The sequence below is a fragment of the Polyodon spathula genome, chromosome 13 (genome assembly GCF_017654505.1).
Source record: "Polyodon spathula isolate WHYD16114869_AA chromosome 13, ASM1765450v1, whole genome shotgun sequence".
Taxonomy (NCBI): Eukaryota; Metazoa; Chordata; class Actinopteri; order Acipenseriformes; family Polyodontidae; genus Polyodon; species Polyodon spathula.
In genome coordinates this window covers 21,130,803-21,157,554 of record NC_054546.1, presented here as the reverse complement: position 1 = coordinate 21,157,554, position 26,752 = coordinate 21,130,803, and the positions used below count along the sequence as shown (strand labels likewise).

General features: G+C 41.6%; 1 protein-coding gene across 1 annotated transcript in view; it reads right to left on the bottom strand.

The window, feature by feature from the left end:
* The window catches only part of plpp4 (phospholipid phosphatase 4), a 147,377-nt gene that overhangs the window by 32,162 nt on the left and 88,463 nt on the right, over window positions 1-26,752 (bottom strand). Inside the window, exon 5 of the mRNA XM_041267953.1 lies at window positions 11,463-11,587. Within this exon, the coding sequence (XP_041123887.1) occupies window positions 11,463-11,587 (125 nt within the window). The remainder of the gene's footprint in view (window positions 1-11,462; window positions 11,588-26,752) is intronic.

Genomic DNA, 26,752 nt, shown 5'->3' with positions numbered 1-26,752 from the left:
AGTACAGGAGGGGACCATTGAGGCTATCTGCCGAGGCACCTTGTGTTCTCGGTAAGAAGGTTGCAGCAATTCCTCAACAGCTGATCCAAAGGAATGGTCAGGGGAGGTAGGGGCTGATTCTGAAGGAAGGAGCCACTTTCCCGTGAGGCCAAGATCGAAATCGCATCATGGTCCTCCTCAGCAATGCTGACAAATGGTTAGGTAACATCCGGGGTGACCACCAGAGCTGATGTTATCTGCTGAGCTGGGGCCTGAACAAGGGCTTGAGCCTGCTATCTGGCAAGAAGCTCCCAACAACGAGTACTGCTCAGTTGTGCACCACGGTACTAGACACCTGCGTACCAAACACCATGTACACCGCGTACTGTAAGCATCGGGCGTAATGAGTGCACTAAGCACTGTGCACACTTTGTGCACCAAGCTCCATGTGCACCGAAAGACCGAAGTACCAAAGGCTGAACGTGCACCGAGGTAGTGAAGCACCGGGGGCAGCTAATGCAGCAGTGCCTGCCCTAACCGAGGGTAATCAGCCACCTGGTCAGTGCGTAACATGCACCAGGTGAGACACACAGGCCGAACCCATGACAGGCCGAGGAGGTCTACTCTACAGCAGGTCTGGAAAAATACAGCCCATGGAGGAGAAGGCCTTGTTTTTTTGTTTTTATTTTGCTGATGCACAACGAAGGCAAGCGAGATACTGTGTGCACACTGCAGATGTATCAGCAAGGGTATTTAGTCAGCAACAATAACAATAACTATATATATATATATATATATATATATATATATATATATATATATATATATATATATATATATATATATATATAATTAAAACTACCACTTGGCAGCCAGCTGAGTCACTTGACAGTGGGGGTAAGGCAGAGCCTAGCTTAGGTGGAGGACATGCTCCCACATGAGTGAAAGGCTGCAAAAGACAAGAACACTCATTCCTTTAAATCAATAATGTACAGGCAGTCAACTCACATACCACAGATAGGAAAGCAGTTTAGTTAGCTTAATGATCTCAGCTAACGCAGGCAGACGCATCCTACAGGACAAGGCAATCTACACACAAACGGAAGGTGGGGCGCAAACCTAGGACCTCTCGCACTAAAGATCGCTACCCACAAGGCTATTGACTGCCTATAATGAAAACTGTTCTGACGCGTATAAATCCTGCCTGTAATTATACTGTCACAGTTTTGATTTTATTGTTGTCAGTATAAATAAAATAGAACTGGAGTCTAGCAGAAACCTTGCACTGGTGGTGATATTCAGCAAGTCAGAACCAGCTGAGTGATCCGATGACCAAGCCAATTGCCTCTTTACACCCAGGAGCTCAACAGCAGATGTTGGGTGGCCGCTGACTGGATCTCTGGCTAGTAGGGTCCATTTTATTGTGGTTGTGAGAAACACTCAGACTTGAATTCCTTAAAACATGGGAGAAGGAGAGCCAATGCTACAAATCTTGTGGCCTCCTTGCAGTTTCACACAGCCAGGATGCGAACTTGCACTTCCCTGACTGTATGACTCATGTCTTAACCACATACCTCCCCACCCCCACACCACCACCACATCTATTTTTTTGATGGTTGCAGATTCTTACAATTATACTTCTAACAATGACATGTTGAGGTCTATTGCTAATGTTACATTAGAAGAAACTACACAGTGACCGTGGCTTGGTACACCCCACCTTTGTATGTATTTTGTATTGTCTATTGTTTTATGATTTAAATGGATGGATGTATTGGTGTATGGGGTGTGGTGTTATTAGTGTTTAAAATGTTTGGTGTGCATAGGTGTTTTAAGTATTTTGACAATCATGCCATTTGTTTTACAAAGTGTTTGTTTGATCTGTTTAAAATTTTTATTTGTTTGTATAATAAATCCGTGCAAAGGTGTTTCATACCTCACAGTCTGCATCTGCTTAGTGATATCAATAGCATCCTCATACAAATGTAGCACACTGTACACCAGATACTGGTCATCTAAACTGACTTTGCTTATTGTCAACTCCAGGCAAGCATGCATTGGAAATCAGTACATCCAGACTGTAATGAGATGCAGCAGCATCACCCACAGGCATAATGGACTGTGAAGCAATTATACTCAGACTATAATGACGATACAAAGCTGCCGCTGCTGTTACCCAGACTAATGGGACAGATCCTAAACTGATTAGAGAACATTACAGAACTGAAATCCAGTGCGCTGGAGTACTTTTTAGAAAATATACACCCACACACACAAGCATAATGATTTACAGTTTCAACTTGTGAAGAGACAGTTCTTAGAAATTTAATAAAGTTTTGAAATTCATGATACTGTTTTAAGCTATAAATTTAGTCAGGCACCAAACTCCAAGCCGAACAACTGGACAAAACTATAGTAACATTTATTATTTTCTCAAATTGCCTGCAATCGAAGAAGATTGCAGTGTTGTTTAACTGAATACTGCAATACTCTCCTCCTGCATGGAGGGGGAATGGGTGGCAGGGGCAACTGAACAATAATACAGTACCGATTTTTTAATTTTCCGTTACCGAACTGTTGCGGTCTAAATACTCCAGGAATGTGTAGGCATTGAAGTCACCACACAAGTTAAAATTTACATGGAGGAAGTTTGACATGGTATTATTATTTAGCTTTTATTGAGGAAAAATGGTAGCCAATTCAATTATTATTTTTTTAAACATTCTGAAATGCTTGGCGTAATAATATCTGTTTGTAAAAAGTCTTAGTTGCTGGGACTTGTTTTTACCCGTTGTTTGTACTGTAATAATCCAATGGCTTGGAATGCCTATCAGCCAATTAGGATGTAGATATCTCCCAAACCATTTTATAATAATTCATAATTGAATAAAAAATGAATTTCACACAGACAAAGATTTCTAGGGTGATGCTGCTTTATAATACTTTATAGTGCAGCCAGTACATGTTATAGCTGGGGAAAGGAAAAGTAGACCAGATGTTCTTTGGGCCAGGTTTATTATTTTGCACCTGTGAAGACCTCTACTTCATGCACTTGGAAGTTATTTCTGACTAGATACACTATTACAGTCCCAGCTTCTTTCTTCAATTTGTAACAGAAAATAACATCATATAAAAGAATAATCAGTTCTAACACAAAAACTATTGCAAAATTCCTTGTGTTCCAAAATTGTCCAGTGTGCTGATTTATGTTGCTCTCTTGCTTTCTCTCTCTGTTGTTGTTGCTTTATATTTCTTTGTATTATCTTGTATTCTATGGAGTTTAATGATGGTGAAAGGAGTCTTTCTAGGGTGTTATATTTCCATTGTTTTGCAATAGAGACCAATCTTTAGTTTCAATTTAAAATAACCTTTCATTTGGTAGGCTAAAATAAAAACAAAGTGCGCTAGGTATGAATTTGATTTTACTACTGTACTGTATACTGTATAGGCCTACTAGGGTGAAGATGCGGGCCCCCTACTATATATATATATATATATATATATATATATATATATATATATATATATATATATATATATATATATATATATTAATTCAATGAAGGAAAAATATGCATTGCACAGATGACGTTTACGTTTAACAAAAACAATGTTATTTTGATTCTTTTTTTACCCATCTTAGTACACCTAACCCTAAGTGTTCTGTTTTGTGCTTATAAGACACTGAAAACAAAGATTTTAATAGAACAAGAGCCATTTTTATCTCCATAATGGTCATTAAAAGAAACTTGATAAAGTATGCTTTATTCCTATATATTCTTTTACATTATTTTGAGCAGTACTTTGAAAATGCAGTTTCACCGGTAGATTAAAGGAATTCTAAAACCCCTGGTACTTGGCTCAAGCAATCAATAGACTGAAAATGAAAAGAAAAGAAAGTCAACAGAAATTTAATAAGAGGCATAAACAAAATTGATTCAGAGCTCAGTACAGCCTACAAATCATCTGCAAAGTGTTATTTCAGGGTTGAACACACACTTGTCCTGCACTCAGTCCTGGCTTTCAGATATGGTTTAGGAATAACACTTATATGACCAGGTGCCAGGAATAAGAGCAGTCAGGCCTCTGCTAAATATGAACCGATCCCAGCATGAATAATTCTGTAGGGTTACTAATAGGAAACTGTAATGGAGCTATAGGCCAGGTATCATTTTATTTAACATAGGTCTGTTTGCTCACACGTTATGTGATTCAACTGGGAATCATATGTTAGTGTCTGCATAATTACGAACACTTATTAACCGCTGCACCTAATATAATTAGAAACAAACTGATAAAGAAACTCTTGCAGGCATGCAGATGTTTGAGTTAAGGCATGACTGTGTGTGTGGGTGTGTGTTTGCTTGCTGTAATACTGATGGGGGCCCTGTGTGCTTGCTGTCTTTAGCTCCACTGATACCCTATTCAAATAATGCATTGAAACCATGGGAACATTATATAGGAAGTGACAATAATTTATTAGATTAAGATGGCTCTGAATAGACATGGGCACCAGTTATTATGCAGGTTGTAAATTTGTAATCCAGAGAATTATAGAGGATTGATTTTTGTTGCACAAGACCACACTATCATAATCCTTAACAATACTGGTACACTGGTCGAGACAGTAAAACAATGAGTCCTCTCGTTAAAGGCATGGAAAGGGTTAAAACTTCTGTTTTTCTTGTTATGTTTTCTTTGCTATTGTGTTTGGTGATATCATTAATCTTCCCTTGAGCCTGAGTAGATTAACAGGGGTGTGTATGAAAAAAAAATCACATACAAATAAAGTACGATACCTTATTTGAAGGTGTATAGGAGCCAGCTGTCTTCTAAATATACTTTAAGGCTGCAATATCACCATCTCTCAAAAGGAAATATTGTTCAGAATGTTAAACAGATATTAATCGCTTAACAGGCTTTCCTGGATGAATGGGGATTAATAAAGAGGAAAGAGAACTGAAACATCTGCTTCGATTTAATCCTTTTAAGACAAACAGCTCTCCAGGCTGCATTTAATGTGCCGCATTGCAAAAGTGGGATTGCATCTGCTTATTTCAGAGCAGTGTGCTTCTAGACACAACACATTTTCTAAGCAGTGTGTTCATAAGAAACAGCTTAATAGGAACCCTCAGTAAATAGCTTCAATCATAATGTTTTTTTGTGTCCGAGGCAAATCTGCCACCAGACAGTTCTGCCTCTGGGGCAGACATGATAAAAATGCAAAATGACGAATCATATCACACAGGGGGCAGATTGCCCACCCCAGGGTGATGTTGTCTTTTGAATATTTATATAAGATAGGATTATGTCCATGGTGAAAAGACAGCATTAAAGTGTTTTTTTAAGCATAGAGAATGTTTAATAAACATAGTGGTGGTTCTGGCAGGGAGCTCAATTTAACCCTAGTTCAAATCACGTAAACATCTAGCATATTTTAGGTGCATCAAAAACCAGATTAAATCGTCAATTGAACCGCTAATTCCTTATTTGTCCCTCAAACAATACATCTAATGATCAGCAAAGGAAAATATTTTTATCTTGCCTCAATCCATTACGTCGCTACTGTGCTCCCCCTCCTACACCTGCTTTTTTCTTTACTTAACTAAGAAGCTATCATCACGGCCCTCTGCCCACGGCTTCACTGCAGTCAGCTCCTCCACTTATCTGCAAGCTAATTTATGGGCAAGGGTACCTCAAAACGCAAGGCCAAGAATGTAGTGTAAGATGTGTATCAGTTATAGTTTTGTCAAGTCTGTTTTAATAAATAATCCATCATATGAGTTTCCTGACCGAATCATAATTATCCAAACATGCAAGCTTGTTCTCAGTTGACTTACTTTGTTAAAGGGCTGATTGATTGACATTTCAATTTGTAATGAAGCTTTTTTTTTTTAATGTCTTTCATTATAAATTTGTGATTTGGATAATGCATTAATTCTCTGTAGGTTAGTTTCACAGACCCTGGACCACCATGCCTACTGTAATATTGCAAACAGTTCCAAGACTGCACACAATCTTCTCTAATGATGATTTGGAGTAAACAGCTCTGGGAATCTGGCCCTGTGTGTGTAAATATCAGCATTACATTCCTCTAAACCTTTTTCTTTAAAAAGCACACTCATCTGCAGTCAAAATATGATGAATTCCTTTGTGAGGGAAATATGTGTATTCTAATATAATTCTATATTTTTCTTGTATGTGCTGAGTTAATCCTGCATTCTTTCTCTCATCTCCCCTCACACAACTTAAAATGCAAGCTTCAAAAGAAACTAAAAAAGCAGTCTACCTATCTGCTAGCCAGGGCCAGGAAGAAATGAACAAGACTGTGTTGATTAGATAAGGATGCCAGGCCAAGTGGCTCAAGAAAGTGTGTCTGTTTTTCTAAATGGTCAGACTCTGATAAAATGGCTGACTCTAGCCCAGGTGTTAAAATATCTATTGAAATGTATGAGTAACTCTAAGTGGGTTAGAGGATGTCTTTGAATTAGCTTTCCCAGTCAGCAAACCTTTCAAATGTTTAGAAGAGTATACATAGTTTTCCTAAAACTTTCTGAATCCAAGATTGACACTAACATTTTGTTTATAAATTTCTTAAACTAACAATACCAAACACTATACACATTGTGATGATTGTTGTATGTCTAATTGTATTTTGATAACTGTCGGTATGATATTAAGGATTGAAAATATTTGTTTTGTGCCTTACAAAGACATTTGGCACATACATGGTTAAATCTGTAAAGAATAATCTACAATTTAAAATGAACAAACAGTACTTTATAACCAAATATAATTTGTGTTACTCAGGCTCTGAGTAGCCATATATAATAAGGTATGGAGTTATTCATCTTTTTGTGGGCAACATGAATATGAAGGTTTTATAGAGACAGGAAGGAGCACAGTTGAGTTATTAATAAAAGACTTTTCTGAAGTTACCTTTTAAGAAGATATTTGATGGACAGCCTTATCAATGGCGTGGACAAAAATTCTATGAAGATCAAGGACACACCTTTTTCTAAGGATATGTTTGTTACATTTTCGGTCAATCCCAAATGATTGGCTGGTGTATCAGAACACCCATCACATGCCAATTTTAAAAGAATGGAAATCGAATGATTTTGGGGTCTTTGGGATTTTTCCATCCATTCAAGATCTAGTCTGGACTTTGAGGAATCATCTATATATCTGGAAGCTACAGAAGATGCCTTCTTCAAAATTAAGAACTTTGATCTGCCTTGGAACTAAACTTTGAATTGAACTGCAACCAAAAGACAATATCTTTGAAGAGGATTAACTGCAATTGACTTTCTACATTGGATTTTAGGAGAAAACTTCACACATTGTTCTTGGAAATCTAACAATTTGCAACGAAACTCCAAAACTCTTAAATCAAGTTTTGCATATTAATGGACTCTTTTTACAACTGGACTTCCAAAACTTTGAAACATTCCTGCTCTTAAAACCTTTCTTCAAGCTCCACAAGGGTAAATATATAATGCTTAAACTATCAAGAGTTGCCTACAGCTATTAGATTTAGAATATCTAGTATGTGTTGTCTTTGCTTATCCATGTCTGCTATATAATAAAACTAGTTAAAAATCATTATTTCTTAAATTGTCTGTGGTATTTTGTTTGAAACAAGGTGCACTTTTACAGAGCGTAAATATTCATGATTTAATCAATTAAAATTAAGCCAGAACTGTAAATTACTAGTGGTGTAATGAATTGCTGTAGTTTATAGCATAATTGGTGAACTATAATGACTAAGCTCTTTAACAGTAATTTGTGAGGAAGCCACGTTGTGATACGACCTTAGATGTAAAAACGTAAATATAGTCGACATATTGAATGTCTGATGAAGTACATTCCACAATAAAAGAAAATAAAATACAAAAGTACATTCCACAATATTTCAGCTAATGACTTCATCAGCACCTTAACACTGATGAAGGCATCTTGAAAAACAACATTGTACAAAATCTGTAGCAGATGTTCTAGGGCAGTGGTGGGCAACTGAAATGAACGGAAAGGCCACATGTGTGACCCTAAACAGCCTTGAGGGCTACCTGACCCAACAATACATCCAAGTGCCAGAAACCACCATTTAAAATACATAAAGAAATAATCAAACATGCATTCACTGACTAAAATATAAGCACTGTTACCATTTCAATTGAATAACACATATCATTCAAAATAAACATGCAATTCCTACCATTAATGTGCCTTTTGGGAGACCATAGTTTCCATCAGCTTTTTGAAGTCCGGGTAGCTCAGCAGGGGGATTTTCATCAGTTAGTCTTTTGCTAATCATTTGCTTATTTATTCCACTGCCCTCAGCCTTTTTGAAGGAGTCTGTGTATTTGATTATCCGGCACCCTTTCCACTTACTCTTGCCACAAATATGTCCATTTTAAACTGACTTTGCTATCGCTAACTCAAACCTTCTTTTCCCAATTTTACAGCAGTAAAAGTGTAGCACAAATGAAAATTGTAGCATGAAAATCTTATTTTTGTGATATGATTGTTTGAAATAATTTGTAAAATAAGGGACAGGGTAAAAAGAAAGACAACGCTTTGTATTATAATAATATAATTTAATAATGATTAGAAATGATAAGAAAACAGAATATCATAACTTACTTTCCACCAATAAAGTTAAGAAAACGTATCATCAGTCCAGGATATGTTTGTTTTAATGTGTGTGATTTCTTAAAAAGCATATTGCAGGAGAGATGCTCTTGTAGTTTTGTTTGTGAAATTTCTGGTTACCGCTGTTCATAATGTGCTCCTTTTGACAGTGGTTTGGTATAGCAAGGCTATACGAATCACATAGATCAGCGGGGAGGAAACCAGAGTACCCAGAGAAAACCCACGTGAACACAGGGAGAACGTGCAAACTCCACACAGACAGACCCCTAGGCCGGATTCGAACCCTGGCGCTGTGAGGCAGCAGTGAAAACCCATTACGCCACCGTGCTGCCCTTTGGGTGTTCTTGTTGCACAAAAATCCAAAAGTTAACAGAGGTTGCTAAAAAAATCTCAACCAGTGTCTCGTCACAAGAAAGGTCCATTAATGTTTTTTCTGCTGTAAGTGGCAAATTAACACTTGCAGTTGCTTCAGCAATAAAGGGGTTTCTAATCCACCCCTCTGCTTTCCTATCCTTTTCAAGGAAGTACTCTCGAAACAGGTGTGTCTAGTCCTTGGAGTGATATGTTAGATATTCAAGCGATCAAAAATATCTGCCAGGTAAGCTAGTAAAGCAAGCCATTTAGCATCTACAAGCTGTTTGGCCAGTGGAGAATTGTTGTCGGAAAGAAATATTCTCATTTCCTCTCTGAGCTCAAGCAAACGATTGAGCACCTTGCTCCGTGACATCCAGCAAACTTCTGTGTGGTAAAGTAACTGACTATTATAGCTGGTAAAGTAGCTCTGCTCCCATCTTATCACACAACACTTCAAACAGGCTGGCATTTGTTGGATGAGACTTGATAAAGTTGACATTGCTAACAGATTCTTTGAGAACTTGTTTTAGAACAGGTGGCATTTTTTGCAAGAAGGGCTTGTCTTTGTATCATGCAGTGAATCCAAATGATTCGTTATGCAAGAGCCTGCACTCTGGTGACTAACCTGATGTTTTTTCCTGTCATGGCACGAGCACTATCACTGCAAATGTCTACACAGCACTGCCATTCCAAGCCAGAATCGGAGACAAAACCATCCAAATCTAATGTAGGTCAGCAGCTGAGCAGCACCTGACATATCAGTCGTTTCATCCAATTGAATAGCACCATTAGACCGGGGAAGCGAATCAAGCTGGCTGGCAGCACTTTGCTCCATCATAATCGAAAACCAAAAGTTTACCAGTTTCTGTTTACCGGTTTTGGTTATCCAGCATGACACAGTAAACGATGCACAGAGAGCCTTCTCGTTAGTTGTAGCCACCAACTTGAGTACTTTCATCTGGCCCCTTATCTCTGCCAACTTTCGCTGAAAGAATTGATAGGTTTTCCTTGAAGAGAGCTGTGCTTTGTCTATAAGTGCCGCAACATTTTAGATGGTTTTAAGCTCTCCTTAGCAGGCACTTCACCATTCACCACAAACTGTGGCTGTGGCTCCTTTTCAGAACCAAACCAGGTAAAACCATATTGCAAATATTTTTTATCACACTTTCAGGTTCTTGTTTTTTTGCTGCTGATCGGATCCTTGTTCTCAGAAATTATTTTGCTTGCAGTGCCACTCGACTCTCTTTCATTACTACCGTTTCCAGTACTCTTCAGAAAATGCTGCATTTTTAAATACTGTAGCAAAATATTATTGCAATGGCGAAGAAGGAGCACGGACAGATAATGGGTAGGGAGGGATAGAAAACAAAAGGAGGTATGCACCGAAACACACAATATAATAAAAAGGGTAAACAAAACAGTCTTGTACAACTACACTTTCTTTATTATTTTCCAATTGGACAGAAGCTCCAGCCAATCTCCAAATTAGCTTGTGGAGCACAGATTTCACCCATATTTATACCTCACAGTCACCCCACTACTGCAACATTTAATCAGCCCCCAACCAGTCACATTCTCCAATCCCTTAACCATCCCCCCCCAAACACACACACACACAAACCTCCCTCCACATGCACCCCAAGTCCCGTGTGCACCGTTCCCGTGCTGGCAAGGGGTCAGTCCCGGTGCAGAACATGCTCCCATTATAACTATAGGGAGAACAGATTTGCATGGCTATCAGCCAGTGTCCTGTCATGCATCCAGCAAGGTGCGACTAGTTCTTGTATTAACACAATGTTGACATTTGCCTCAACTCAAACAACTCATGCAGCATTATCCTGCAGAAGCAGAGGCTAAAATACAGTAAAACTTTCTGAACTCCCTTCACAGCAAATATAGCTGAGTTAACACTACAGAAGTGTATTCTGCTGATTGGCTGACATGCAAGAGTAGAAAAAGCCTAGTTGGTTGCTAGGTAACCAGATCAGCTGGAAGAAAAAATAAGGACTCATTTGGAGTAAAAAGTGCCAATAATAAGAAATGAACATACCTGTTTCTTAAACAAAAATATATATTTTTTAATGGCACAAGTATTCGCAACCCCATTTAAAGGCACTCACGACCCCATGATGTGTAAGGGGTGTCCCGTCTCGTGCTGTGTATGGTGTGACCCGCCCTGTGGTGTGTAAGGGGTGCCCTGCCCCGTGGTGTGTAAGGGGTGCCCTGCCTTGTGGTGTGTAAGGGGTGCCCTGTCTCGTGGTTTGTAAGGGGTGCCCTTCCTCGTGGTGTGTAAGGGGTGCCCTGCCTCGTGGTGTGTAAGGGGTGCCCTGCCTCGTGGTGTGTAAGGGGTGCCCTGCCTCGTGGTTTGTAAGGGGTGCCCTGCCTAGTGGTGTGTAAGGGGTAACCCGCCCCGTGGTACTCTCGAACACTCATGGAAAAAGAGAAGGTAAACTCTGTCACCCTGGTGGACTTACAGGAGGAGTGGTTGCTGGGGAAACTCTTCCTGCCGTCAGACACCAGGCTGGGCTCCCCAGTGCACTGCATTGCCGTGGTCATTACACCGTCCGGGAAACAACGGTAGAAGAAGTCTGGCCGCGGTCTGCAGGGGGAGACAGAACAGCCGTTCAGGACACAACAGTGAAGCACGTAGCTATATATTATAGACTGCTGAGGATATTTCAGCCACTCAGAGTGCACATATTGCCTGCTGTAAGCCACAGCACAGCACGAAGAAAACTCATTCATTACATCAATACCTGAGTCACCTTTTGGATTACAAATTCAAAGCAGTGACGTTACAAACAGCTTTTCCCCACTTTTCAATAAAAATAACAGCAGCCTAAATAACGGTTAGTAATGAATAGAATACAATAAGATTTGTATAAGAATGAAGCAGTATATAATAGAGTTATAGAAATGCAAGCTTTAGTGTATGGGTTTTATTGACAAAGAGACCTTGACTTTAAAGACTCAACCAGTTCATGGTATTCCTGCCAGTATTTCCTCATACATTTTATTAGAGTTGCAATAATCGTTATGTATATCCTACCCAGTGGTGTAGTCCTAAATCAGAACACCACTAAAATAGATTTTCTTGAACAAGTATTATTTTATGAATTCACATTTTATTTGCATACTGAACTTCTAGTAACACATGCAGTATTAGGTAATGCATTTATCTAATTTCTGCACACAGTCATAGTCAGTGCACTGTTGCTCTGGTCTTTGTCAGCATTTTTAGCCATCTTAAAGAAGCACTTTGTAATAGAAGTTCCTAATGCTGTTTTCATTGCATCAGTAGGACTACTGATGAATCAGACCTAGCTTGCCTATTATGCAAGTTCGACTACACCAGTGTTGCCTATAGAAAATAATACCGGAACAGCATTACGATATGTTCTGGCTCAACTACACCACCAATTCTACACACCACATAGTAGCTTTAGAAAGTGTACACTTCTCTACCTGTTGTGAAGGCTATTTGGGCTTCATTCCAATGGTAAACCATGGTATACCTTCTTATACCAGGAGAAGCAATTTAAGCTTTCGGCAGCTGTGGAGTCAAATCTCTGTTTACAGTGAAGACAAAGTGAACAACAAACCAACTCTGTAGAAAACAGGTAACAGAAACAGTGATAACGTAGCTAAGGCTAATAAGACACAAGAAAGGTGATTTAAAGCCTTGGTTATAACTCCATTCATGACAGGTGATAGATAGTTACTACTTAAGGTATAATTTCATGAGGCAAACAAACAGGTTTCACAAGACCAATCTGTACAATAGTAACAACACTATAATAATATGAAACGTTGAATATCCTAATTTATTGGTTAATTGTCTGACAGATACTGTGTGTGTATATATTAATGTATAATATCATGTGTCAAGTACCTAATGATATGCATTGTACTTTTACACTAAGTTAGGTAAGACCATTATAATTTGAAGTAATGTTTCATGTATTTTCTTATTTTAAAAAGTCTAATATAAGTAGTAGATCATCCAGCTTTAACTTTTGTAAATCGCTGAGCACACGGGGGTGTTCAGCCGAGCAATCTGTTTGTTTATTCACTTTATCAGTGTTTATTTTTTTTATTTACAGGCTTTTTGTACAGGACCAAAAATCTGTGTTTATCATGGCTTTATTTATTTATTTTCCCATCATACAGAAAAGATAACCAACAGGCTCTTATAGAGGTTTGAGTTTAAACAAATTAACAACATGTTCTTTCTGTGTGTAAATAGTAAAGTGTAGTGTCTCTAATTACTGTGTATGTGCATAGTAGTTACTTAAACACATGTGTACTTGCACATAATTACAATGTAACTATGCATACTTACAATGTACTTCCTCATTTACTAAGTGTCGGTAATTTTGCCAGAATTGCGGGAGGAAAATTGGCATGACTGCATGGTATTTCTAAAGTTTATTATATTTAATAACTAATTAGAAGGAAAAATACAGGTCGGAAAAATTCTAATTACCATACAAATTGTGGGGTGGAGCTGCGCACAATATTTATGCTATTGAAAACAGGTGAAGGCGTTTCCCTTTCAATGGAATGACAACCATTACCGAATGGGAAGAGCCCTCTCTGTCCGCCAATTACTGAGTATATATAAAAGCTGCCCTATCAGGGCCCTGCTGTGAGGAGGAAGTCCCTCCCACCTGCTGCTGAAGAGGGACGTCCTCAAAGTAGCATGTTGCCATTTTCTCTCTCACTTCACTGAGACAGATCACAGATTGCTTCGTGCTTTCTTTGTCCAAATTTGGCTGATTTCTCGGTTTAATATTGTCAAATTTATTTTCATCTACAGTAAAATCACTTAATTTTGAGCGTTATTGAGAGTGCTCCTGCCTAATTCTCGTGTCAGTCTACTGACTAGAGATGGTTTCGACCCCTCTTTTGAGATTGGTAAGTGGCCATTACTCTTTTTCACTACACAAGGCCTTGTGTAGTTTGTTATACCGTGTTGGGAGCTGTTGTGGTGCTGTAAGGAGACCCTGCGGGCTCACGGTATCATCCTCTACTCCGATTTAATTGGCCAAAAAAACCCAGCTCGGGTCTTGTGCCCCTCTCAAGCCTCAGGCTTTCCTAGCACGGCTGCGACCATCTTCCTAGCACAGTGAGACCATCTTCGGCGTCATCTACAGCCCGTCACTGACCGCACTCTCCATCGGCAATGATCTCGGCACCGATTGACTCGCACCGACAGCGCTGCTTTACGACACCGTCCCTGGCCCCGATTGACTCAGCAACAGTGTGACCATCTTCAGCACCATCTATAGCCCAGCACCGACCAAGCTCCCCATCAGTAACTGACCTTGGCACCAATTGACTCGGCACCGACAGCGCTCTCCTTGGCGCCGACCCCGGCACCGACTGACTGGGGACTGGCACTGGTGTGACCACCTTCAGCGCTGTTTACAGCCTGGCACCAACTATGCTACCCGCCGGCTCCAACAGGGGTGCCGATTGACTCAGCACCGACCACTCGGCATCAACCACGCTCTCCCTTGGCACCAACCTCGACGCCAATAGACGCGTTACCGACTGCTCGGCACCAATCGCAGTTCCTCTCAGCAATGAACACAGCAGCTCCGCCTATGCACACGCCATGTCAGTGCGTTCCATTGGGTCCTCCGCTGGTTTTCACCAGTGCGACCAGTGTGAGGCAAAGCTACCTATCCAGGACAAGCACTTGTCCTGCGCCAGATGCTTGGGGCCAGACTGCTCTCTATGCAGAAAGTTCTCCAATAGAACTAAGCACAGGAGAGGAGCCCTATCCCCAACTGAGTCTCCTTCCCTGAGCCAGGGAAGAATGAGGTCCGTGGTCCAAGGTCCTCCGCAGAGGTCCTCTAGGACCCCAACGCCACAGTGACCAGGGAGCTCCTCCACACACCTGAGTCACCCTCCCCTTCTCCACCACCAGTGCAGAGGCACAGGCGTCTCTCAGGGGAAGCGAGATGGTCACCAGCGAGGCGGTACCACTCGAGGGGGGGTTCACCAGGGGCAGGCGGTCACCGCCTTGCTACCATTGGCCTTCCCCGTGCATGCGGTCTCCATCGGAGTAGCCTCAAAGGTCCAAGCTCAGCTGAGCGGAATTTTCAGGAGCTGGCAGAGACTGTGAGGGCTCAGCAGACAATGCTGGAGACCCTGCTTAAATCTCAGGGCAGATTTCCCCCTACCACCGGGCAGCCCCAACTTCCTCAGTCTCGCTCCCCATCCTCAGCACCTAGACCTCCTAGCCCAGACGAACTGTCTTTTACAGCATTTAGGTCAGATGTGTCTGAACCAGCCACTTCTATCGGGCAAGCAACATGTGTAGCAAAGGGAAGAGTTCTGGGCACTCATGCAGCGTGCAGCTTCAGCCACAGACGTTCCCTGGCCTGCAGAACAGGAGGGAAAGGGAAATCACTTTCTACAGAAAAAAGGGTACCCACAGCATACCCTCCTCTTGTGCCAGGATTTCCTCGAGCTGGATGCTCATTCAGGAGTAACTAAGCCTCAGCCGCCTCAGCCTCTAGAACAGCAGAGGGCCTACTACACACTGCAGGAGCGCAAGAAGCATGCTTAGGCACGTTCCCCACCATCGGGGACAAGATCACAGTACTGGTGCAGAGATCTACCTTCACCAGAGGGGACAAACACCCGACCTGCCCGTCCAAGCCGCGTAGAACGACTGATGACATGCTGAAAAACGCGTATGCGTCAGCGGCCAGGGTGCACAATGCAAGGGCTATACTGGTCCTGTACCAGACACAGCTGGCTGAGGGTCCTCAATTTGTTCCTAAACAGAGGATGTTCAACATGTTGACAGCACAGCGTATCCTCCAGTCTGTCCAACCGGCGACTGGTTCACATCGATTGACCTGCAAGACGCCTACTTCCATGTTCTGATCCGTCCCGCTCACAGAATATATCTGCGCTTCGCCTTTCAAGGCAACAAATACGAATTCTGCGTGCTGCCATTTGGTCTTTCGCTGGCGCCCCGCACATTTTCAAAGTGCATGGATGCAGCAATGGCTCCACAGGTATTCGGATCCTGAACTATCTGATTGGCTAGTTTGCGCGCATTCCAAAAAAACGCACAGAGGTGCACACAAAACAGGTCATAGATCATGTGACGAAGCTAAGGCTCTCGATACATCAACAGAAGAGCAACTTCGTACCGTCTCAGTCCATAATGTTCCTGGTAATCAAACTGAACTGTGAGCATGCTTGCCTCACTGTCGGAAGACAGGATTTGGTCATTGGAAGCCACACACTCCCTATTCCGAGAGGATGCTCTCCTACGGGTCAAAGTTATCAAAGGTTATTGGGACTGATGGCAGCCACCTCGAGAATCCTTCCACTAGGCCTGCTAAGAATAAGCCTGATTCAAGCCTTGGTAAATACATTCAAGGTGCATCCGGTCCGAGATCAGTACTGGCTGGTGCGAGTGTCCAGACAATACCGGAAGACACTGGAGTGGTGGCTCCGTCCTGACAATCTGTGACTCGGATCTCCCCTCAGATCCCCTCAGATCCCCTCACAGAAGGGAAGTGGTCACTAAAGATGCCTCCAGCCTGGCCTGGGGAGCAGTCTTGAATGGGAGAGGAATAAGAGGTCAGTGGAAGGGACATTGGCAGCAAGCACACATAAATGCCCAAGACCTGCAAGCAGTGAACCTGGCATTATCTCATTTTCACCAGCAGTTAGTGTACAAACATGTGCTGTTCCGGACGGAAAATACTACAGTGGTAGCCTACATAAACCACCATGGCGGCCTATGCTTGCTGGGCCTTCACCAAGCAGAGCACAGACTCCTGTCCTGGATGCAGAGAAATTTGCGTTCCATCAGGGCGGTTCACCTACCCAATGTGGACAACATGGCAGCAGACCTACTGTCTAGAAGAGCTCCAGACAGCTCGGAATGAAGACTGCATCCTCAAGTGGTGAAACAGATTTTGGAGAGGTTTTGTACTGCACGAGTCGACCTCTTTGCCACGGCCGAGTCCACTCATTCCCCCTATGGTTCTCCATGGAGAGAGACGGGGGCCCCCTGGGAGTAGATGCGCTAGCTCACCCCTGGCCACAGGGGCTCTTGTATGCATTCCCTCCGCTACCATTAATAGCCCTGACACTAGAGAGGATCAGGGTGAGGAAAGAACAGGTTCTGCTGGTTGCACCCAGATGGCCGAGGCGCCCCTGGTTGGCTCTCCTCTCCGACATGTTGTCGAGTCAACCGTGGCAGCTCAAGGACCTCCTGAGCCAAGCGGAGGGGCTATTATGGCACCCAAACCCAGCCCAGCTCCAACTCTGGGACTGGGCATTGAATGGAGCCGTCTATTCAGATGTGGTTTGCCAGATGCAGTAGTAGAAACACTACAATCTGCTAGGGCGCCGAGCACTAGAGCCCAGTACTCACATAAATGGAAAAGTTTCCAAGACTGGTGCATTGCAAAAGGTCACAACCCTGTGACCTGCCCTATTGGGATGATATTAACCTTCTTACAACACCTGCTTGACAGGAAAATCAGTGTCCACTTTGAAGGTATACCTGCCAGCAACATCAGTGTGCCACGACAAAATTGTCTCTGTGTCCCTGAGAGACATTTCCTGGCAGTGCAATTTCTTAAAGGGGCTTGGAGGCTTCGTCCTCCCATGAAAGTGATGGTCCCCAAGTGGGATCTAGAACTGGTACTGACTGTCCTTATGGGTCCCCCATTCGAGCCCATGGTGTCAGCAAAACTGAGCCCTGTTTCCTTGCAGGTGGCATTTTTAATAGCCATTATGTCTGCCAGACAAGTAAGTGAGCTTCATGCACTGTCCATCGATGACAAATGTATGGCTTTCACTGGAAATGACTCGCGGGTGACATTAAGAACAAATCCAACCTTTTTGCCAAAGGTGGTAACTTGATTCCATATTAACTAACCAGTGGTTTTGGAAAGTTTCAGACCTCCCCCGCATGAGTCAGAGGAGGACCGTAGACAGCATACGCTTTGCCCAGTTCGGGCTCTGTGCTGTTACCTGGATAGGACAGCATCCTGGAGACAGTGCAACAAGCTTTTTGTCTGCTATGGGTCCTGCTCTAGTGGTCAGGCCCTATTGAAGCAACGTCTAGCACACTGGGTGGCAGATGCTATTTGCTTGGCGTATGAACATCTGGGCTCTAGGATGTTGCAGGCGGCATGCCCTTAGGTGTTATGTGGTCACTGTGGCTATCACTGTGAGGCTGTACTGTCTGTAATCTGGAGCCAAGACAGCTCTGGTAGAGCTTCCCATTCAGTAATGGTTGTCATTCCATTCAAAGGGAACGTTAGGTTATTACCATAACCCTAGTTCCCTGAAAGAGAATGACAACCATTACCTTTCGAGGTAATGTCCCCAGCTGACCTTTCGAAAAAAAAATGACGATATGCTACTGTGAGGACATCCCTCTTCAGCAGGAGGTGAGAGGGACTTCCCCCTCACAGCAGGGCCCTGATATGGCAGCTTTTTTATATATGCTCAGTGATTGGCGGTCAGAGAGGCTCTTCCCATTCGGTAATGGTTGTCATTCTCTTTCAGGGAACCGGGGTTATGGTAATAACCTAATGTTACTTACTGGTGGCGGCAGGGATAATGATATATATATATATATATATATATATATATATATATATATATATATATATATATATATATATATATATATATATATATATATATATATACATAATAAATATGAGAGAGATAAAAGAAAATATGCTGAAATAATTTAGTTTTAATTTAAAATAATATTTTATTATCTAAGCATCCTACAACAATGTGAAGCCTACAACGCATTAGCATGGTTTCTTTTTGTACTATATTGCATGTAGGATTGACAAAAAAAAGCCTACTAGGTATTCATTTGATTTTACTATTGTGCTGTTTAAGCTTATTGTACATATCTATATTTTTACATAATGTAATGTGTACAAACTCATTAATGTTATTTTCAGGAAATGGTTGGGAGTTCCACGCTGCCTCAGCAGAGTAGAACTTTATGGTAAAGGAATACTGCAGCTACCAATCTCTCCTCTAACCGAGGAGTTTAAGTGCGCCAAAGTCCGACTGGAAATGACACTGGTAGATTCATACGACAAATGCGTAAGGGAGGCAGCACCTGTGTTGAAAACTGGAAGAAAATGGACGACAAAGAAAGCTATAGAAGATGCTAAGGCTGCCCTTCAAATCAGAGATATTATGGGGCAAGTTCAGCATGGAAAAGGAGGTTTTGGTCTCAGTTCAGCTCCGCCTACATGGCACAAGGCAACCCCAGCTTAACGGAGGAAGCTGGTAGTCAATGAGGTGCAAAAGCAGGAGGAGAGGATCAGGTGTGTAAAGGCCATTTCCCAGGCCAAGCAGGGAGAATGGATGAGATGGAAGAGTGTGGAACAATGCAGGATCGGCTGGCAAGACCTATGGACAATGGAACAGAGCAGGATCAGTTTCCTCATCAGATCAGCATATGATACTCTCCCATCACCACAGAACCTAAACCTCTGGGTGGGTGAGGATCCCTCATGTCCTTTGTGTTCATTACCTGCACCAGTAAGGCAGATTTTGACAGGATGTAAGGTGGGTCTTAGCCAAGGATGGTTTACTTGGCACCATGACCAGGTGCTGCAATATTTGGCCTTAGCATTGGAAGACAAGCGTAACCTGACCAATAAGTTGCCACCAGTTCCATCAAAGCATTACACACAGAAGACAATATTCCTCCTTCCAGAAGAGCAACCACCAAGAAAAGGTGTTAAAATCAAGCCTCGCTCAGGACAACTGGAAGTTGCTAGAGACTGGAAGATGCTGGAAGATGTTAGTCAACGGCTTATTTTTCAACCTGAGATTGCCACCACTAACCTTTGACCAGACGTTGTCTTGTGGTCTGGATCAGCATGCCTCGTTCATCCGGTAGAGTTAACAGTGCCATGGGAAGATGCTGTGGATGAGGCGTATGAGAGGAAGAAACTTCGTATGCTCAACTATTCACTGAAGCAGAACAGTGAGGATGGACAGTCCGAGTGTATCCAGTGGAGGTGGGTTATCGAGGATTTGTGGCACACTCTACAAACCGGTTTCTCAGAAACATCGGGTTCAGTGGCCAAGAGTTGCGTCGCACAGTGAACAACTTATCTGAAGCAGCAGAAAGGAGCAGCAACTGGCTGCGGTTGAGATGGAAATATTCTGGATGGGGATCTCAAGCACAATAGAAAGAAAGCAACGCTGATGTACAGGTAAGTAATCTGGGCCAAGCTGAGTGGGGGATGGAGAGGGGTGATGCGGGACACCAGAATCACTGTTGACCCCTCTTGAGGTGTCGTGGGATAGTCAATGAAACACCGAGGATGGAAGTTGCCCACTTGAAGACCCCAGTGATGTACCCTACATAGCTCAATCCAGACGGTTGTCATGCTGATGCGCTGGGGAGACCGCACTGGGTTGATCCCCGGAGTCAGCATCGCAGCCGTTGTGTGTGCTGATGCGCTGGGGAGGCAAAATGAGCTGATCCCTGGAGCCAGCATTATACCTCCACAATCAACACCATACAGAAGGATATCTACATCATCAGATGGAAGACAACGCAAATGGATAGAGATGCAGATGGATCACATTAGTTTATTGCAAAGCTACGTCTTAGTTGGTGCTTATCTTGGCGAGAGCCGAATTCAAATCAGCATGAAGTTCAACATCTACTCTCATGTAATGGAAATCTTAATATGCCCTCATATTTGCTAGGCGTTTTTTTTTTTTTTTTTACTAAACAAACATGAATAGAGTGAAAACATATACAAATGCATGAAGAGGAATGGTAGTTCCTCACTCCAAGTTACAGTGAAGTGTGAGAACTGCCAGTGATGACAATACAGCATGGATAGTTTACATGTTTTCAGGGTATTGGTGCAGCAAAAGTAAATCAGTCAAAAGTACCATTTCACATTTAATTTGTACTTCCCAACACTCTTACATGAAATGTTGAACAAAAAGTAAATACCTGACATACAGTAAGAGAAATAAGTTGCCAAAGGAAGGTAAAACTATACATGTATATCCCCATGTATTTTTTTGTAGATTTTTGCAGACCCCAGGCACTTTTATCCACTCATATGTATATTAGAGGAATGGTGGTTCTATGTGCTTCTGTTCCAGAAATATGCACTAAAAGTGATGGCTAGATGTGTGTGCGCAGGGGTTGTATGGTGGTGTGTAGTGTGCAGGGGTTTCATGGTGGTATGTGCGTGCAGGTGTTGCATGGTGGTGTGTGCGTGCAGGGGTTGCATGGTGATGTATGCGTGCAGGGGTTGCATGGTAGTGTGTGCGTGCAGGGGTTCCATGGTGATGTGTGCATGCAGGGGTTGCATAGTGGTGTGTGGGTGCAGGGGTTGCATGGTGGTGTGTGCGTGCAGGGGTTGCATGGTGATGTATGCGTGCACGGGGTGCATGGTGGTGTGTGTGTGCAGGGGTTGCATGGTAGTGTGTGCGTGCAGGGGGTGCATGGTGGTGTGTGCATGCAGGTGTTGCATGGTGGTGTGTGCTTAGAAACTTGGCTGTCAGCTGAGTCCCAAAAACTGTGCTGAATTCAAAAACTATCAAAAAACCAAAGCGGCCCAGAATTTGTGATGTTATCTGAAAAGCAAATCGGCCCAGAATTTTGGACGTAAATGAAAACAGATGCAGTCTATATTTAAAACTGTGATTACATTAGAGATAAACTAATGATGTATCAATTGGTTTTGACGTAATGCAATCCTGTATATAAAACGCAATATATATTATATATATATATAATATATCGGATATAATATAATATATATATATATATATTATATAATTTGACTTTCATTCTGGAAAGCAGATCTCTTGCTCTCTTTCTCTCACTGATCATAATATTAAAAATGCCTGCAAGCATTTTCACTCGTGTCACGACATATTCAGTTGACAGACATGGACCAATCAAAACGCAAGACTGTTATGCGGTTCCCTCGATTTTGAGCTTGAGTTCTGAACATTTTTGGTTTCCTGTGAGAGTAACGCTCATTGTGGTCCCTATTGGAACAAGCAAGTACGATTTCCTCTCTATGTACTGGTCAGTAAGAGTAACACTATTTGTGGTCTTTGCTAGACAAAAAAGGAACATCATTTCTGAGAATGAGTTATGCTGAAGAATAGCCTATGTACTGTATTAGGTAAAAGTAAAAACTCCAGATTTAGAAGGCGTTTAAATATTTAGCTAAATGTTAAATCTTGTAACTAGGTTTATAAATTACATCTGAATGTACGCATTAAAATTTCACAACATTTATAAATCTGGGGAAAAAATACAAGATTTAATTTAAGTTGGAAAAAAAAGACAAAACAGAAAACAAATATTAACACTTTTTTTTTAAACACATGACACCCCATAGATATTTATTTATTTATTTTTTCACTATCATGTAAAAAAATGACATTTACTACTGTATGAAACGAAAATAAATATTCAACAGTTCTTGTTCAATTGTATATTAGCGAAGGTTGTCATGCTTTCATATATATTTGCTTTCAAATTGAAAAATATATTGTTACTACCCAGACAATTGCTTTGTTGCAGGACTTGTTGTCTGTTCAGTTTGTCTTGTCTGTCTGTGTTACCTGTATTGTAAGTGGAACAGGACGGGTCACGCCGGTAGTGAATGGGGAGAATGTGTGTTGCTGTTTACGGGGGTTTCAGAGCATTTGTTAATTCAACACCGTCTCCTTTTCTTTGACATACATTAGTTGCTTAAACAATTTCCATTATCTTATTTAAAAAAAATACTGTTCAGTACTGATCTGTACATTCTACTTTGTCCGCAGCATTTGAATAATGCTGAAGACAATGAACATGTCCACGTGATGTAAACAGTCCAAACATATGTAAACATTGGATTGTTTACAAACAGTGTAAACAATCCAAGGTGCAGTCACGTGACTCCAGCAGGCTACCTACTGTCGGTATTTTGCAATCACAGAGTATTCTTCTCATGCCTTCAGTCACAGGAATTAGAAACATATCATTTATGATGTGCCAGATACTTGGAATTTGTGACCCCTACTGTGCACCCCAAGTGAGTGAGCACACTTTGATGTGATTTGACCAAGATAATTTTTTCCTTTTAAGAAAACAGACTTTCAGGTACATGTTACTAAGAAAAAATACATTTTCAACGGTTTGTTGCAAAGTACAGTACTAACATGAATGATATACAGTATTTATATGTTGTTCGTATATAAACGTGTACCATCTTTTATTAAATAGATACAATTAAAACGATGAATATGACATATCTGGTATAAGGGTATCAGAACTTTGTATGGGGATAAAAAAAAAAAAGTTAACTAGAATCTGTATATTTCCTTTAAAATCAGATTCAGCGAGAGGCAGCTAAACGGTTAAGCTAAGTTTTCAAGTTGCCTAAGATTACAGGTAGATGGATGCTGTTTGCAATTATTGTACTTTTAAATATGTTCTAAATTATGTTGTTTCTGTGATTTCATATTAGTTCAGTAAAATAATACATGCAGCATAATTTATTCAATTAACAGCAAAGGCATATTTCATGTAAAGACTGAGAATCACCAAACTGCTTAATTGAGCTAAACTGTATTACAGTAGACTGCAGTTTGGATAGACCAAGGCTGACTGAGAACTATGTCTGGGTTTGGTCTGTGGGAAAAATGGCAGCCCTACCCAGAGTACCACTTCCTAAACATGAACACGTCACAGTGGCGACTCCACGACCACCTGGACGACCTCATCCCACTCCCTCTCTCAGCCCTGCAGCTTCTCCTGGCGCCATACCCCCAGCTGTGCTCTCACCTACTCATCCGGTGCGCGGCTCTCTGATTCGACGGGTGGTAAAAAGACAAATAGGAAAGAAAGAGCCACAGAATTTAAAAGCATAGCTCCCTGCCTGGACTTCTGGTCTCCATTTTGTCATGTATGTGTTTTTAAACTAGTAGTTTAAAAGGCATTGTGTTCTTCCCAGACAAAGCGAGTGGGAGAAGTACAGGTGTGGAAAAGTACAGAGCAGTTTAGAAGCAGTAAGGAGAAATTGCATGTTGAATTGCTTTAATCAGAAAACAGAGGATATTGAGGAAACACAGCAGCAGCTCAAAGTCAAACAGCCGCGTGTGTTTTTCTGAGAACAAACAAGCTGAAACTCGGTGCAGCTGATTCAAATTCAGCGCCGTTCTGAGACACGGGCGAGGGGAGGAGCCAACAGCACAGCAAAACAACGCAGTTAAACGAGGCAGTCTTCCCAGTGACAGCGAGTGGAAGCGACAGCGAGTGGCAGAAGTACAGGCGTGGAAAACTACAGAGCAGTTTAGAAGCAGTTTGAAAGCAGGCTGACGGCTGCAGAAGAAACTAAACTTCAAAAAAAAAAAAACCCTCAACATGGTCTTCAAGCCACTAATCTGTGACACCTGATTGATGTGGGAAACCTGAGAAACCCAGCAGAGCTAAACCAAGTGTGCGTAAAGTGCCGCACGATCCAGGATTTGCATAAACTAGTAAGTATGCTAGAAATGGAGCTGGAAGAAGTGAGACAACAACAGGATCTTGAGGAACTGGCACACCCACAATTCATGGAAGTCTGCATCACCCCTGACAGACTGAAAGCCACCAGGGAGATAGAAGGTCAGAACAGCTGGGTTCAGGTAGGCAGAAGCAGGGAAAAAAAGAAACTTCAAACACAACCACCAGAAATCAAAACAACCAACAAATTTGAGTCACTTCAGAATTTTGATGAGCAGAACCAACAACAAGAGAATGAAAGGAACAACATCCAGGACCCCATTGACAGTGGTGACCAGACAGCAAAAAGAAGGGAGGTCATGATTGTTGGGGACTCCATATTACTACAACAGTGTGTTGCCTTCCGGGAGCCTCGGTCAAGCACATCACTGAGAACGTGGACAGGCTCCTAGAATGAACAGGAGACGACCTGGTAGTAGTCATCCACATCGGTACAAACAACATTGGAAGAGACAGACCAAAATCCCTGCAAAACAAATTCAGAGAGCTAGGAAGGAAATTAAAAGAGAAAACCAAAACTGTGGTATTTTCTGGTATACTACCGGCACCTTGCAAAGGACCATATGGACAGCTGGAAATAATTAATCAAAACGCATGGCTGAAGACGTGCTGCACATGGGAAGGCTTCACCTATCTTAATCATTGGACCACATTCTACAACGAGCACTATCTGTATAGACGGGACGGACTGCACTTAAATAACAAAGGAACCAGTCTACTTGGAGAAAAGATCCTCGAGCAGGTTCAGAAGCATTTAAACTAGAAAGGAAGGGGGGAGAAATCAACAAAAAAACAGAAGGGAGACCACATCAAAACAAGAACAACAACTCAGGTAAGACAACCATTAAATGTATTTATCTAAATGCTAGAAGTATCAGAAACAAAATTCTAGAACTTGAAGCTACTGCACTAACAGGTAACTATGATGTGATAGGTGTTACAGAAACTTGGTTGTCTGAGAGTGATGGGGACGAATATAATATTTGTGGGTATACACTGTATAGGAAAGACAGGCAGGACAGAAGAGGAGGAGGGGTAGCACTATACATAAGAAACAGTCTTGAAGCCCAGGTGTTAAACCTGGACAAAGAAAATAAAACCGAATCAATATGGGTCAGAATAACGGACAAAAATTCAAAGGGCATAATAATAGGAGCATGCTATAGACTGCCAGATTCAGACGGTGAGCACAATAATCTGTTATACAATGACATTAGAAATGCGTGTAGCAAAGGAGAAGCCATACTAATGGGGGATTTCAACTTCCCCCAAATAAAATGGGAAAACCCGGTGGGTAGCACGAAGGATGAAATAGAAATGGTGGAAATGACAAATGACTGCTTCCTAACACAATTTGTCAAGGCACCGACTAGAGGGGAGGCATGCCTTGATTTAGTCTTTTCAAATAACGAAGATAGAATAACTAAAACAGAGGTCAGAGAACCACTGGCAAACTCAGACCACAACATGGTCTCATTTGAAGTGTTTTTTAAAACCCCAAAAGTAATGACTAAAGCTAAGGTTTACAATTTTAGAAAAGCAAACTATGAAGGTATGAAACAGAGACTAACAGAAGTAGATTGGAGTAAAATAGAGAAAACACCCACAGAAAAAGGATGGTTGTTCTTCAAAAATGTAGTACTAGAGGCGCAAAACAATTATATCCCTAAAGTAGACAAATCTAAATGTAAAACTAAATTGCCAAAATGGTTTAATAGATCAATTAAAAAAAATATTCAGCGAAAAAAGACACTTTACAGAGCATTAAAAAAGGACCAAAAAGAAAGTACTCAGAAAGAGTACACAGAACTGCAAATGCAAGTCACCAAGAGAGAAATAGAAATGAACATTGCTAAGGGAGCTAAAACCAATTCCAAAATGTTTTTCCAATATTACAACAGCAAGAGAACATTCAAAGAGGAGATTAAATGTTTAAGAGATACAAATGGCAAAATCGTAGATGAAGAAAAAAAAATAGCAAATATATTAAATGATTACTTTTCACAAGTTTTTACAAAGGAAGATACTGACAACATGCCCCACATGTCATCCAGTTCCTATCCAGTTTTAAATAACTTTAGCATAACTGAGGCAGAAGTGTTAAAGGGACTAGGAGCTCTTAAAATAAACAAATCCCCTGGGCCGGATGAGATCCTCCCAGTAGTACTCAAAGAAATGAAAGAAGTAATTTAC